This window comes from Hippocampus zosterae, chromosome 16 (assembly GCF_025434085.1).
Source record: "Hippocampus zosterae strain Florida chromosome 16, ASM2543408v3, whole genome shotgun sequence".
Lineage (NCBI taxonomy): Eukaryota > Metazoa > Chordata > Actinopteri > Syngnathiformes > Syngnathidae > Hippocampus > Hippocampus zosterae.
In genome coordinates this window covers 14,860,889-14,875,767 of record NC_067466.1, presented here as the reverse complement: position 1 = coordinate 14,875,767, position 14,879 = coordinate 14,860,889, and the positions used below count along the sequence as shown (strand labels likewise).

General features: G+C 42.7%; 1 protein-coding gene and 1 long non-coding RNA gene across 3 annotated transcripts; one reads left to right on the top strand and one right to left on the bottom strand.

Moving 5' to 3' along the window:
- Positions 1-602: 602 nt before the first annotated feature.
- On the top strand, positions 603-6,673 carry LOC127588546 (uncharacterized). Its single transcript, XR_007959113.1, has 2 exons — positions 603-832; positions 6,032-6,673. It is a non-coding gene; the product is annotated as an uncharacterized LOC127588546 (long non-coding RNA).
- Positions 6,674-9,347: 2,674 nt separating this feature from the next.
- tmem120aa (transmembrane protein 120Aa) lies at positions 9,348-14,656 on the bottom strand. 2 transcript variants are annotated; one of them, XM_052047291.1, is made up of 12 exons: positions 14,448-14,656; positions 13,535-13,653; positions 13,302-13,433; positions 12,921-12,980; positions 12,740-12,835; positions 12,523-12,612; positions 12,154-12,251; positions 12,015-12,076; positions 11,835-11,927; positions 11,456-11,520; positions 10,817-10,885; positions 9,348-10,734 (listed from the first exon to the last, which is right to left on the bottom strand). In XM_052047291.1, exons 1-12 carry the CDS (start codon positions 14,523-14,525, stop codon positions 10,707-10,709), a joined length of 990 nt encoding a protein of 329 aa, XP_051903251.1. In that variant the 5' UTR covers positions 14,526-14,656; the 3' UTR covers positions 9,348-10,706. The 2 variants fall into 2 exon arrangements, with proteins under 2 accessions (XP_051903251.1, XP_051903250.1); XM_052047290.1 differs by having other exon boundaries at positions 12,154-12,219; positions 14,448-14,654.
- Between the last annotated feature and the right edge of the window lie 223 nt (positions 14,657-14,879).

Genomic DNA, 14,879 nt, shown 5'->3' with positions numbered 1-14,879 from the left:
AAGATTAGTGAAGAAAACAAGGAGGCAAAGGAATCACATTAAAGAGACAGACGGAGGAGACACATTTAGGAGACAAGGAGATGAGCAAAGGAGGCAAGAATGTGTGAAGGGGAAAACTAAGTGAATGAGATGAGAACAAGAAGTGACTCATATTGAAGACAAGTAAAGGATTTGCTGAAAGGAGGCTAGATATGAGTGAGAGACGATGTGTTAAGGAGACAACGGAAGGAACTGAGCGAAAGGAATCACATGAAGGAGACGAGGGAAGTAGGCATGTTAAGAAGACAAGGAGATGAGTAAAGCAGGTTAAGAAAGAGTGAAGGAGGGTCAACCGAAGGAGACACATGGAGCAGACAAAGAGACAATGAAACGAGTGAAGAGTGACAGAGATCAAATTGAATGAAGGCGATAAGTGAAGGAGGCAAGCAAAGGAGGCAAACAGACACATTAAGGAGTAAAGGACATGAGTGAAGGAGACGAAACTGAGTGTATGAGGCTAGTCAAAGAGGAATGAGACACTTGACTGTGAGAAGACCAGTGAAAGAGACAAGACTGCAGGAGATAAAAAGAAGGATGCAAAAATGCTTGAAGGTCACAAACTACGGTAAGTGAAGGAGACAAGGAAGAAGAAGGAGAAAAGTGGAGGAGACCAGATTCAGCGAGGAGATGAGAGAGGGGCACAAGAAAATGAAAAGAGAAAACACATGAGGGAGACAAGTAGATGAGAGAAGGAGGCAAAATTTTGGAGGAGACAAGTGAAATACGACATTGAGGAAGGGGACTAAGTGAAGAGGAAACAAGTCAAGGCCACAAAATTGGGACCAGTTTGAAGGTAAGGAGGGAAATAATGAGGATGGGAGTCTCATGGTTAAGCCCTCGGTTGGTTTTTGGGTATGTGCGTGCATGTGTGTGTGTCATAACCCTCTTATCATGTCCTAATTTAAAACCTCATCTGAATCCTCAAGGTCCAATTCCTTATCGCAATACCACACCTAATCACATGCTTTTCAGAATAGTTTATTATTCCTAATTTGTATTCGTATGACTGCGTTTTAATCAAGGTATAATTATAAACGTAAACTGAAATGAATGAATGAATGAATGAAAATAAAATCGCCCAATAAATAGTTGGAAGTCATTCCTATCCAACCTTTGGGCACAAAAAGCGGGATTAACTACAAACTGATTTCGTTCATTCAATGTAATTAAGATATAAAAACAATTCTCCCTCCCATTGCAATTTACAAAAACATTAAATTGTATAATTAATCATTGTAACATCCTAAAATAAATATTCGTGTGTTGCTCATATATAATACAATATATGACCTGGGCGTGTCTCATTGCTCCAGGCAAAAATTGTTGACTTCTCCTTTGAAGTCATGGCTCCCAAATGACGGATCACTTCCATTTTAGCATTTTAGAGCTTCCAAAAAAATTTAAAATTCAACCACAATATGTTGTGGCTTCCTTCAGAAGACAAAAAAAAGACAAACCAGGAAATATTTGGTTGCAATTGAGCCACCTTTGCCAAAACAGCTGTCACAGTGAAGCGTCCGGGGTGTGGGAGGGTGGGGGGGTCAACCCCACCTCCAACCTCACTCCCCCCTTCCTACCACCACACCCAGCTGTTCTGTCACCCTCACACAAGCCCCTTCAGCTGCTGCGACCGTGGAACGTTTACGGCTCTGTGGCTCCGCTCTCTAAAAGCCGTGTCATTTCCTTTTGTTGCCCGCCGGCGGGGTTTGTTGATGCGTTTGCACGCCGGTTGTCTCAGGGACACATAATGTAAATCAAAAGAAATCAAGTTTCAGTTTGCCCTGTGGCATTTTTAGATGAAAATAAATTGTTAGAGGGCCAAGCACTCAGTCGGCTTCTCCATGGCAAAGAGTCACAAGCGCCTTCGAAAATTCCAATTACAGGGCAAGTGGGCTGTGCCCCCCCAAAAAAATGAATGTGTCTCAAACCCAGCCAGCAAATTGGTTCAAAAGATTGAACCGTATGCCGTGAATATCGTAAACCAAAGACTCTCTCGGCCGACTTCACTGTTGATCAGTGACAAAACGGTTGTCGTTGCGTCACTCTAAAATATGACATCATATTGGCACTTATGGTGGGGCACTGCCCCATGTGCCCCAACTGATGACTCCCTACTGAGTCCCAAGCAAGATAGCGCGCGCTAGAGGTGATTACGTTTTCTTCGTAATCATGTTGAGAAATGTTAAGAGATTGTCTGGACAACGTGCCCAAAAGGATGAGTTCCAAGTGACGTAACAAGCTAGTGCTAGCCTTTTATGTCTCACACAACATTTTTGAGACTCTGGAGATGACTGAGGGGCTGTGTGAGTGACATCACATTGAGCAACGATGCTAGCAAACTTTGGTGATGGCACGTTCGTTGACTAGTACACGGACGTTATACGTTCATTAGTATTTCCGGTATGTCAAGACGGACAACATTCTGTTTTGTTGACTCATATTGACTTTTGCCTCAAACAAACCATCTCTACATACTGCCACGGGGTCTCACAAGAATTTTGGCGGAAACCGTACAACAACAAAAAACCTTCACCGTGTCACTCATTGTGTACCTACTGCAAAACAGGAGACTGGGGCTATATTGCTGTTTGCTTTCATTCTCATGGATTATGTAAGAAGTTAGTAAAGTAGCTATGTGGGAATAATTAATCAATGGCTAAATAGGTCAGTAGATCACAAGTCTGCAAAGTGTTTTACACATGGACTTGATCATGAATTGGGAAGCTTTGGTATGCGGATGCGGCGTGACTGGGAAGGGTTACACAAGAGCGGGAGCACTTAGTTGCAGTGGTTTCACGTCCCTGCCAAGTGGTCCACAAACCAGGCCAGCAGTGTAAAAGCGCATGTTGCACCTCATCATCGGGGGACTATTTGCTTTGGACTCGGGCCAAATTCTCTCCCCGCATCACTCAAATCTATTTGCAGGCTGGCCGGCTGCTCATAAACAGGTTTTTCATCTACTGACACAAACGCACACACGTGCACGCTTCTTTGTTTTATCAACAGCAGCAACACAACCCCCCCCCCCCCCCCCACGCCTCCCCCAGCTCCCTTTTTTGTTGCATTTGTATAGTTTTGGGTACATTTCGCAGGTTCAACCAGTTAGATGTAAGTTCTAAAAAAAAAAAACGTGTTGGGGGTCTGAAAAACAAGACGTTAACGACTCATCCTCAAAGCTGCTGAACTATGACCTTTTTACCTGATGACCTGAGGCGTGTTCAGGCAGCGCCCTTTTCAACTCAGCCTGTCTTCCCCTCCATTATCGTTCCTGCAATTTTTTTTTTTCTAAGCTCAGTCTGCTGTAGAGTTGGAAGTAGGGGAGCCCTTTGGGAATTGTCTGGATCTCTGGATAAATTAGTCCTAAAAAGTGAACTGATCTTCAAGGATTTTTTTCTTCTAATTAGCTTTTGGAGAAAGTCATATCGGGGGCACGAGAAAGTGGACACAGCAAGTTCCATAGTTCAAAGTGTCTGGGAGTCATTGTTTCAGCAGCAAAAATCCAGAAGCACGTCTCCCCAAATATCCTTTGCTTGCCGAGTCTGTTTTTTATCAAAAGGGAGGGAAGGGCTTTAAGAAAACATAGTTGAACTTGGAAGTGAAAAATCCTCAACCTCATGCAAAGTTCTTCTCCCGTTTCCCCCCTGAGGGAGAAATAAAGATGAGCGCTCTGCCAAATCATTCACTTTTAAAGCAAGTCAAACTTTTTTTGCTTCTTGATTTTTTTTTTTTGGTCGCTACTTTGCCGATGGGAGGTGAAGTCACTTTGAGGATTTCATTTTTCTTTTTCTTTCAAGCAGAGATGCTGTAAAATTCCATCATACAAGATATTACCTTAATCGATTAACTGTTATTTTATCCACAACAAAATAAATGTTACTCTACCGAATTGCAGAAAGGGCTATTTTTAGTTTAGTTTTTTTTCTGGGGAGGGGGGGTTGTTTTTGTTTTTTTAGGACAGTGGCCATGCTCGGGCGGCACATGCAGCGGGCACACAGATTGGGGCCAGAGCGCTTCAATGCGGGGGTGCCAGACCAAGTCAAGGACGTGAGTCATCAGAAGGAAATAAGAGGAAGGGAGCGGGTAACACCCTGACAATTAAAAGCAGATTTATGTCCGTAATATCCAAAAGCGAATTACGTTGAACGCCGATAATGCCCACGAGCCATAAGGCAAGATGGAGGAGTGAATAGCTCACTATTATCAAGTCACTTTTAGTGTTTCAGTTCTGTAATATGACCGCACAAAAATAGGATCTGGGAGCAATTTACCTCCTTAATGTGTGTTGTAGCCACCTGCGTCCCCGACAGAAATTTCCAGATCTTGGTCATTTTACATTTGGGGCGAGTGGATCAGTGCCCCGACGGATCCAGCAGATCACACTATGATAAATGGGACAAAAACAAATAATGTTGAACACGAAAAGATGAATCCGCTGTTAATTTGTTATGGTGATAAAAAAATAAGATTTAAAAAAATGGTTTTGGTCAAACGTATTTTCATACTCATTTTCGTTTGACCCCTCACCTACTGCCCGAAGACAGCTGGGAAAGGCTCCAGCAGGCTCCGCGACCCTTGCGGCTCAAAAAAAATGGATGGATGGATGTTTACTTTCCTATATTTAATCACAGTGTCGATGTTCAAACAGATCTACTTTATTACTACTTTCCATTTGCTGCAGGATTGGAACCCGCAAGAGGAATGATGAGACAGAGAGTGCCCCATCACTCAAGAGTATTGTGCGTGTTTGTGCAAGCTTAAAGAGCATAAATGGGTTAGGAGACATAGGAGGGAAGCGGAGGTACCCCGGCGTCATCGCTCAGGTGCCGTGACAGCGTCCGCCCCGGAGACCAACGTCACGTTAGCGCTGACCCCCCCCCCCCCCCCACACTCCCAGACACAGTCTCCACGGCCATAAGACGCCTTAATGATGTCGTGCATCAAGGTGGCACACCTCCACATCGACACATCAGCGTGTCGTTCATGACATGCTAGTTGGAGTGTAGGGTGGTCAATATTCAAGGGAAAAACAAATAGGGGAGGCGTGAGACCCAGGTGGCCTAAATACAAACAATTAAAATGTAGTTTATCATCTTCCGAGCCGGTTGATCCTCACTAGGGTCGCGGGGGGTGCTGGAGCCTATCCCAGCTGTCTTCGGGCAGTAGGCGAGGGACACCCTGAATCGGTTGCCAGCCAATCGCAGGGCACACAGAAACGAACAACCATTCGCACTCACACTCACACCTAGGGACAATTTAGAGTGTTCAATCAGCCTGCCATGCATGTTTTTGGAATGTGGGAGGAAACCGGAGCACCCGGAGAAAACCCACGCAGGCCCGGGGAGAACATGCAAACTCCACACAGGAAGGCCGGAGCTGGAATCGAACCCGGTACCTCTGCACTGTGAAGCCGACGTGCTAACCACTGGACTACCGGGCCGTCCTAAAATGTAATTTAGAATTGAGTTAATGAAATTAAGAACGCATGTAGAGCAAAGGGTGGCCAAAGCTTTTTTTTTTTTTTTGAATGGCCGTTTTATGCTACTGCAGTTATGAACTTTCACTAAAGGTCTGCAAGAGACAACATGTACGCAGTGATTGCTATTGGGTGGGAAAGAAACCCAACAGAAGGTCGTGCCACCCGACCACATAATTTGAGTGACGACCCCAGGTGAAGTCACCGCAGCCTCGGCACTCAATCATCACATCACATTAAGAGTTGTGGAGTTCCCAGCGTGTGTTAACAATGCTCAAGTGCGACGTTTGGAAACAGGTGAAAGGCACCTTTTATTCTGGAGAGATTTCACGCCGTTAATCGGCAATCCCAGTTGAAGTTTACCGTCAAATTACACATCAAACAAAGAGAATCACACATCCTGTATGGAGCCGAGCGTTGTCTGATGAAGTTCCACGAGCTTAAAGCTAGCGCGCCATGCCAAACGAATGAAAATAAAACTCGAGGAGACGTTAAACTGTTTTGATCCTTATTTTGCAGACTTCCAAGATACGACAGCGGGGACCCCATTTTGAGTACTGATGGACTGCAGGCCAGATTGAACGAGACAGCGCAGCTATTAAAAGCGGTTAGGTGGTAACCAGGGGAAACGCGTGCTTTGCAACAATGGCCGCAGTGAAGACAACAACAATGAGCCTTTGGAAGTTAATGCAAAAAGACGAACACTGGACAGAAAGGAATGGGTGTGATATTTTAAAGCTGTCACACAGCACTTTTGTGCTTCAGCATTGCAGTCTGACTGCTGACTGAGATGTTTCTGCATCCACCAGTGAGTCAAAGTACAAATACTTCACTGTTAGATAGTATTTCACTTGAATACAGTGGCGCCTTGACTTGTTGAGTTTAATTCGTTAAGTGCTTAAGGTGGTATGTTTTTGCAGCTTACATGTGTCGTTGTGTGTAGGCGTAAGACGCTTGACAAATTAACATTTATTTTTCCAGGTCATGGAAAGGACCTCCTCATCTTGATAAAAGAAGCCCCTCATCAAAAGGAGCTTCTTTCATCAAAAGGAGCTTCTTTTTTTTGTCCCGAGTTTATCATGAGTAATTGAAGAATTGTACATAATTTGGGAACCCAGAGGCTTATGTGCTCTGGAAATAAATTCATCGATGTTTTACCAATCTTCAAGCCTGGATAAATGCAGATGGTCATGTGGTTTTGAATTCTTTGGAGAACGATGTCAAGCCGGGCCCGGCATGTTCCAGCCACAAACTCAATCTCCAGTCCACGTCGACCATTGAGTGCACCTGATACACGGCTCGCTGTGCACGGCGGGTGTCTGCAACGCATTTAGTCGGGTTTGTATGCAGGCGGACGTGAGACAAAATGCTTTGTGATTAATTTTCTCGCGGCTCGGAAGAATCGGCCATCTGGTCCATAAGAAGCCGCGGCGTGTGGGAGTGGACTCGCTCAAGCACTTTATTGTCTAGTTGTTCATCCGGCGGCCCCTTAGGGCCAAACGCACCTGATAAGTGGGTCAAGGACTGTGGGGGATGATGAATGAATGTGTCTATTTAAATATTTACTTTGAACATTAATACAGTATATGAATAATTTCATATGCCTAATTCCCACGTATACTTTTTTTCATTTTTAAAGGAAAAAAATATGTCAGGACTTCCACAAAGAACAGGTGATAGGTTGACTGTACAATAATTGTAGTCGTTCTTCACAGAGAACACATGCCTGTGAGTAAAGTCAATTTGTCTGTCTACATGTTTTGCTTCACTGTTTGTGTTCAAATACCCTTGCTGCAAGGGTTATGACACGTGACTCTGATGCTTTTTCTTATGAGGCTCGATGGCGTTCCCCATTGTGTGTTAGCATTCATCTATTGCACTTCAAGACAAAGTTATTGTACGTGGATACTACTGCATGACTGTATTTTTTTAATTTAACATTATTCAATTATTTTTCTCCATTAAGTTGCACGTGATGCACATGTTCAAAATATGGAATTCCATTAAAATATGAAGTATTGTAGTTTTGATTATAGTTACATATTAATTTTTCTATCGTTTAGATACAGCAGTGAAGTAGAGTGCTTGTTAAGCATCCCTAAACACGGAATGATTTATTTAGCAAAAATGTCATCATTTCCATGAGATGTTTATGTTTTAATACACTAATGTTAAAAAACAAAAAAGGCAGTGGCACACAGCCTGCTCCAAAATGCAGTTTGATGCTTCAACAAGAGGTATAAAAAATAAAAAATGAATTATATCCTTTCTGTCTGAATTTGGTAGCTGCTATGGCAACCAGCAGTGCGCAATCAGCTTGGTGAATAGTCAGGGGCTCGCTCAGTGCTCGGTTAGGTAGGGTGTCCTGCTGGGGCCTATTGCTTTAAAATAAAGATGAATTCTCTTTTTTCCTGCACTCGGTGGGGGCCATGAAGGTTTCAGTCTCATTAGACAAGTGGATGCAATCATACCCCCCCCACCTTCTTATTAATTATGGATATTTCATTGTGTTGTGCTCACCGTTCACATTACTGCGAGTATGGCATGCTGCTGTGGGATTTCATTTGCTAATGAGAGAGGGGAAGTTACGGCAGCGTTCAGAACATTAACACTTGTTTTCTAGAGGGGCTCATTTGATTCAAGCATTTACATAAAATGGATGAATGAATTATGACACCAATCACCTCTGATTGGCATCATTTGAAGAATATTAGGGGAAAAGGTACGATGCAACACTCAAACAAATGTGCATCACATACATATATGAATGATGAGCATTTGTGTGCGTTCTACTTTTTCAAGTTCCTCCGGGTCTTTGATTAAACTGAAAGCGCCGGTACAGAAAATTGATAATGGGTGAATTCTAAAAATAAATCCCTCCATGTGTTACAAACGGTATACACGAGTATAAAGTCTAAGAGGCCCACCACTGTTTGACACCTCCAAGAAGTGAAAGTGAAAGAAAACTGAGTTGGCGTCGTTCATCCACACCATCCAAGTACGATGTTCCCAAAAAGCTGGAAGCGTACAACTGTGCAATCCGTCTTTGATTTATTTTGAATTAAGTGGGGTGTCCGAAGACTTTTGTGCACATAGCGCACGGCTTACGATCCTCTTCTTAATCAAAGACTCCTCTCGGTCCCCTTCTGGGCTTCACTTCTTCCTTCTTCTCCTTTAATCATTCCTGTGATAGAAGCTTATCACCTCCCAGAGGAAATGAGTACGCGTGTCTGACCCGCTGCAGATAACAAGCCTCCCTAGTGGACGAGCTGCTCAGGCCCCAGTGGAGTGGCTCTTTATCTGTGTCCAGCAGGGAGACCAGTTAGCTTGAAGGCAGAGGTGTGAAAAAGGTCCGCTCCGGCTCTTTTTATATTGGCCTGTGGCATGTTTAGAAAAAAATTCTTGTGTGTAAGGGTGCTGCTGCTTTGTGAAATGTCCCTCAGTCCAAACACGATGACTAAGGTACTGCTGCTACTGTACTGAAGTAGTTTTCTTGATGTCAAGGAACTATGCTGTAGTGAGTTGAGGTGCTTCATTTAAATAAAGGTAATTACAAGGCACCATCTTGTGGCATATTGGTGCCAATGACCAATGCTGAAGTGATTTACGTTACTTCATTTCGACAAAAATACTGCTTACCATTCAACTTTGTTCAAATTAACTGAGGCACTTCATTTAGACAAATTAGTGCCAGGAACAGCTGAAGTTAGGTGAGAAGCTGAAATTTGACAAATGCAGTGCTTTTCTACAAGAGGAAGAGTGATTATTTCATACACACCAATGCCTTTGCAGCAACTAAGTCACTTTACTTGCAACTATGACAACATTTGCCCAGTGAAGCTGTGGTGTAATGTTTATTTTCCACGGAGTAAATAATAGCTTAGCATATTGACCTACATATTGGATTGTTTAAAAAAAATTAGGGTGAACAATCCTGAGGCTAAAGAAGCCATTTTGGCAGCCCCCCCCCCCAAACCCTTACATACAGTTTGTCCTTGGGCTCCTCGTTCCCCTTCCAGCTTCTAATGAGGCACATGAAAGGAGCAAACTGGCACAAGAGAATCCTCTCCACCAACCTCACCCTCCAGCCCTCACGCATACATTCACAAGCGCCTCCCCCCCTCCACTTCTACAGAAGTTCCGCCGCAGCAAATTGGGTGTAAAGCTGCTTTTCATTTTAAACTTTCAGCGGTGGTTTGCCTGTGATCTTATGGCGCCCCTTTTCTTTTCTCGCCTCCTTTCATGTCTTTGCATCAAGAAAATGTTTAAATCATAAAGCAGAGGACGTAGTGTGCAGCCGCACAGGAATATCACTGGTGTGACTTTATACATATGAATGTGTGCCCAACTTGTTAAAAAAAAAAAAACGGCAAATGCTTGAGAAAAAAACAGCTACAATTGAAAGCATTCCAATTGAAAACGAGTTTGATTTTAATAAAGGACTTTTTTGGAGGGGGGGGGGGTTGGCTGGCTAATCTTTATGTAGTGCTCCGACTGATAACAACAAAAATTTTAAATTTGGATCAATTGTGCTTCAATGAGACCAAATTGTGAAACTGTCTCAATGCCGCCATCTTTTGGACATTTTAGTACACTGCACTTTATTACAAACTACAGCAGGGTCCCGTGATATGGTTTCGAAAAGAATGCCATGGCGACTTACCGCCGTATTTACTTCCTTAGTTATTGTTTTTCATTTGCTTGTTTGCTCTTTACAACCTACAGGTACAGGTTAAATATATTACTGTAACTATGACTTGACTCCTTAACCCAGGACCTCATGTTTGAGGCATTCATGCCACACACAAATCCAGTGTGCTGCCCTTTCTCAACTCCAATTTCAGCGCACTAAAAACACCCTATCGTATTTAATTAAGTGTAAGCTTCCATTTGTACAGGAGTGCATTTATTCAGCAAATCCTAAATGACACCAGTGTTTTCCCCACGGAACTGTGCACATGCTTTTGTGACGCATACCGATGAATCACATCTACAGGAAGTACACTTGGGTAACATTCTCCCACTACCGATGAGTGCCACTCACTGAGTGACAACGCAAGGAGAGCAGATAAGCGTAACAGTAAAATGGAGGTACAAACGCTGAAGTCCTACAAGGACTTGGGCTTGTCTTGGTTCATCATGTACTTGTTGTAGACCACCCCCAGTGTGGTGAAGAAGTTGCCAAGAAACAGGGTCATGTAAGAGCAGCCGCACATCGCCACCTTGAGCACAAAAGGACACAATTTTGTTTTGAAATGTATTTCAATCGACTGCATTTGAAGGTGAACGTATTAGGCTGCACACCTGCCACTCTTTGCACTCTGGTAGCTGGAACATCTTGAAAAGTGTGACGCCATTGTAGAGCTGCCAGAACTGTGAGGATGAGGAACCACATTATGATTTTCATTTAAACGGGATGAATGAAAAAAGAAGCAAGTGAAACAAAGAGTACTTGAACCAGCCGCATAATTTTGCTTTAGTTCAATGGTAACACAAAAATGGAAATCGCCATAGATGGGCAAATGAATGGCATGAGAGCTTCGGTGTGAGAGAGGTCACACAAATTGACAATATACGACAAATATTCTTTATCCTCTTATAAGTACGTGTGACCGTGTCTCTTTCATGTATATCTGTAAATCTGTATTATACTGGCTCCTCTGGCCAAGGCACGCATGTCAGAAGGAGCAGCACAACATTCACTTAATGAAGCAAAAATGTCTTTACATTCCATTTAAATGTGTCGTTACTGCTGATGTAAAGTAAAATATTAAAAATTGATATCTTCCTCATAACATTACAAAAAGATGAATGACATTTCTGTAAACCTCAATGGCGAGTTACGCTTTGAGATGCATTACAAGCATGGTAACAGAATGAATTAAGGCACCACTGTACCGCATAGGTCAATTCTTTTAAGAGAGCGGTGGATATTCAACTCACTTGACCAAAGAACAAGAATGGCAGGAGGAAGGTGAGTCCCCTCCACATCCATGACTGGAAACCCTCTAAAGAAACACAAAAAAGAAGAAACATAAACCAGGGGGGGGGGGGGGGGGAGAATCATATTTTGTTACTGCACAAAGTGCAGCAGAGTTCAGTTTATTTATGATAGGATCATTAAATTTAGGAATTGCATTAAAGATTGGACGTTGTTTGAACCACCAATTACTTTTATTTAAATAAAATAATAATAATACTGCTGAGACTGTTTGCGCTTCTGAATGAATCTGCCCAGATATTGGATGGGGACGCGGTATCGGCAAATACTCCAAATCCGCTTACTCTGAATCAGAATGGGGTGCAAATATGTGAAACTAACCAACGGTGAGATCCATGTTGTGTCGTTCTCCGAGGGCTCGGAGTCTGTACAAGCAGCCGCTCTGGTAGTAATACTGTAAAAACTGGACAAAACCTACAGAGTGGAGAGAGAACCAATCACACACACACAAGTGTAGTCTGAAGGTCCAAGTCAAGTAGTTAATAGGGTGTGCTGGTTTACTTTGGTACAAGCAGTAGGAGAGGAACTGGTTCCGAAACATTTGGTACAGAGTCCCCTCGGGCCTGTGCACAGAGACAAAAATGTTATGAGGTGTACGGGGGGGCTTGACTTGAGAGAAGAGAACTTGGCAAGGACTCACCACGTGAGCATGACTCCTGAAAGGAAGGTCGACACGTAGTGATGAAACACCCACCAGCCTCGTATCCTGAAAGCAGATGACAGCGAGGCTGTGAACGGCTGTTTTTTGCGATACAAAAAAAACATGAGACTGAGATCAATGAAAATAAAACCCGATTAGAACATTGAAATTTATTGGGGCATTAATCAGAGGCACGTTAAATCATTTCAGAACTTTTCCACACGAACTATGACCTATAACTTGTACCACTCAATGGAATCAGGTTCACTCTATGGACACTCAGTAATCTTGTGAACGTGAATCTAAATATTTGTCCTATCTCTGCTTGGCATATTGTAAAGAACGCTTGCATTTTATCCAATCATGCACCTGGAGCCATTATTGATGAGAATACTCTCACGAATGGTGAGCGTGCAGTAGTACCACACCAGGAGGAAGTTGAAAAGGGCGTCCAATGCTCTGGAAGAAGAAAAAACAAACAAAAATCAAGTTGGAGCTGTTGCTAAACCAAACACTGGTGGAATCAATTTTACACTTTGGATTACAAAATGAGCAGCACAACTAAAGACAGCGCTGTATGACTTACCTGTAGCTGAATAAAAAGCGACATGTGAAGGAAAAGAGGAAGAGGATGACAGTGAGAATAAGCTTAAATTTCTCATATTCATCCTTGTAGGCAAATCTGTAAAACAGGGGAGAGATTGAGGACGTCAGCATGTGTGCTGTAAGACGGTCCGCATGACAACAGGTGGATGGAAAGAACTTACTTTGACTGCTTATTGAGGAGTGTAACGTTGACATTTCCTAAAACGAGAGTGAGGTATAGCCTGAAAGGGGGGGGGGGGGGGGGAGAAAACGGTAATTCAATCAACAACTTAAGGTACTGCAGTGTTACCTTGATCTCCACATGTACAAAAAAGTTGGGGAAGTTTTTTTCATGGGTCTTGAACGGATTGATTGCATTTCCACTAATTACAATAGAAAACATTGATTTGCAAATAATCATTTATCAAATATATCGTTCAGCCAACACTGTATGACTTACTTATATTATGATAAATTGTGTTCTCAACTTTGTCACTCTACACATATAAAATGACACTAATAGATGTCGGGTGCCCAAAAATCATAATGAAGGGAAATCAAACCCGTTTTTCTTTGGCAGAAAGGCTTCCATCTCAGAAAAGGCATCGGCTCGCTCGCCGATTTCCACCTGGATGTCGGCGATTGAGTCCATTTGCTCCAGACTTAGCTTTTGCTCTAGGTGGTTGACTTTGCATCTAAAAGTAGGAAAGAGCTGTGTCGGACCCCACAACACTTTGTTCCATTGCGTGTTGCCATGTCGGTGTGTTCAGGTGCTAAAGAAAGGCGACAAGCCTACTGTTCAAGCGATGACAAGAGCTCTTTCAGCTTCTTCCGATGACGTGAGATGGCGGACGTGCAGCTGTTCTGCAATTTGGTGACTTCCTCGAGCTTAACTCTGTACAGCCGATGTGTGTCCTGAAGAGTAAACGGAGCATTACAGTATTGCCTTTGTAAAGGCAAACTTTCATCCAGCCATTTTCTATTCCACTTGTTCGAGGGACGTTCAATATCTGCATCACTTCAACAACACTTCCTTGACATCAAGTACTAATTTGCTATTAGCGGCCTTTTGGCACCATTTTAGGGTTAAGTGTTTAATTCGTGAACAACAAAAAGTAACAAAAACATTGTATGATATTGGACAGTGATATTCATCATATTTGCCCCCCAAGTGCATCAACACTGTACGATATCACAATATTTAGGACTGTTTGTGATTAAATATTTACGTTCATATTCCCAGTTTACACGGCTGAACATGGGCGGACTGAGCTAAATGAAATTTAACGACTGAATGCTGGTGGTTACGACATTTCAAAACAACAGGTTTTCATTCAACTTTTTTTACATTTGTAACCTATATCTGCTTTTCTTACAAATATGTTGTGTTATTATGACCAGTGATTCCGACATAAGTACATTCGGGTGACCTGTTTATTAAAATGTAGCACGTAGCTAGCTACATTAACGTGTCAACTGTGGGTTTGTTCAAACTTTGACGGCTATTTGAGCTCTTGTATGTTTTTATGTGTCGTGTGTATTCCTACTTAACATGTAGCCTAAAGGCACAAGTGGTTATTGAAGAAAAACAGGGTGATGTTCAAACACAAGGAACACGGCACCGCCTCCTTGCTAACCCCCGAGCTCCCTCTGTGGACATCTAAGTACAGTATAAAGCGTACAACTGACAGACGGTGAAAAGAACTCACCTGAATTTGTTGATAGTCCTTCTCTAAATCTCTCCACTCGCGAAAACACTCCGACACACCGGTCGGACTGAACAACATTTCGGCTCCGACTGAAGGAAAGTAGTAAGTACAGTAATGAACGAGTGGCTAGTCGTGAAAGAGAGGGAGGGTGACGTCCAGTACTGTAGTTGTCAAAGTGAGCAACAGTTGCTGCCTGTTGTCAAGTAATTCATTCCCTCAAAAAAAGTATGATTTCCGGTATTGGCTTTCAAAATAAATATCAACTCATATATATATATATATATATATTTTAAATTCTACTTTATCTAATTTTAGAACCTAAAATTGTCTAATAACGTAGTTATTAGTACCATTATGCTAATGCCTTAAAAAATACAGTTCTTCTCATTGTCTACAGTCTAGCGAGTAATGCTCACGTGAAACACGAGCCGG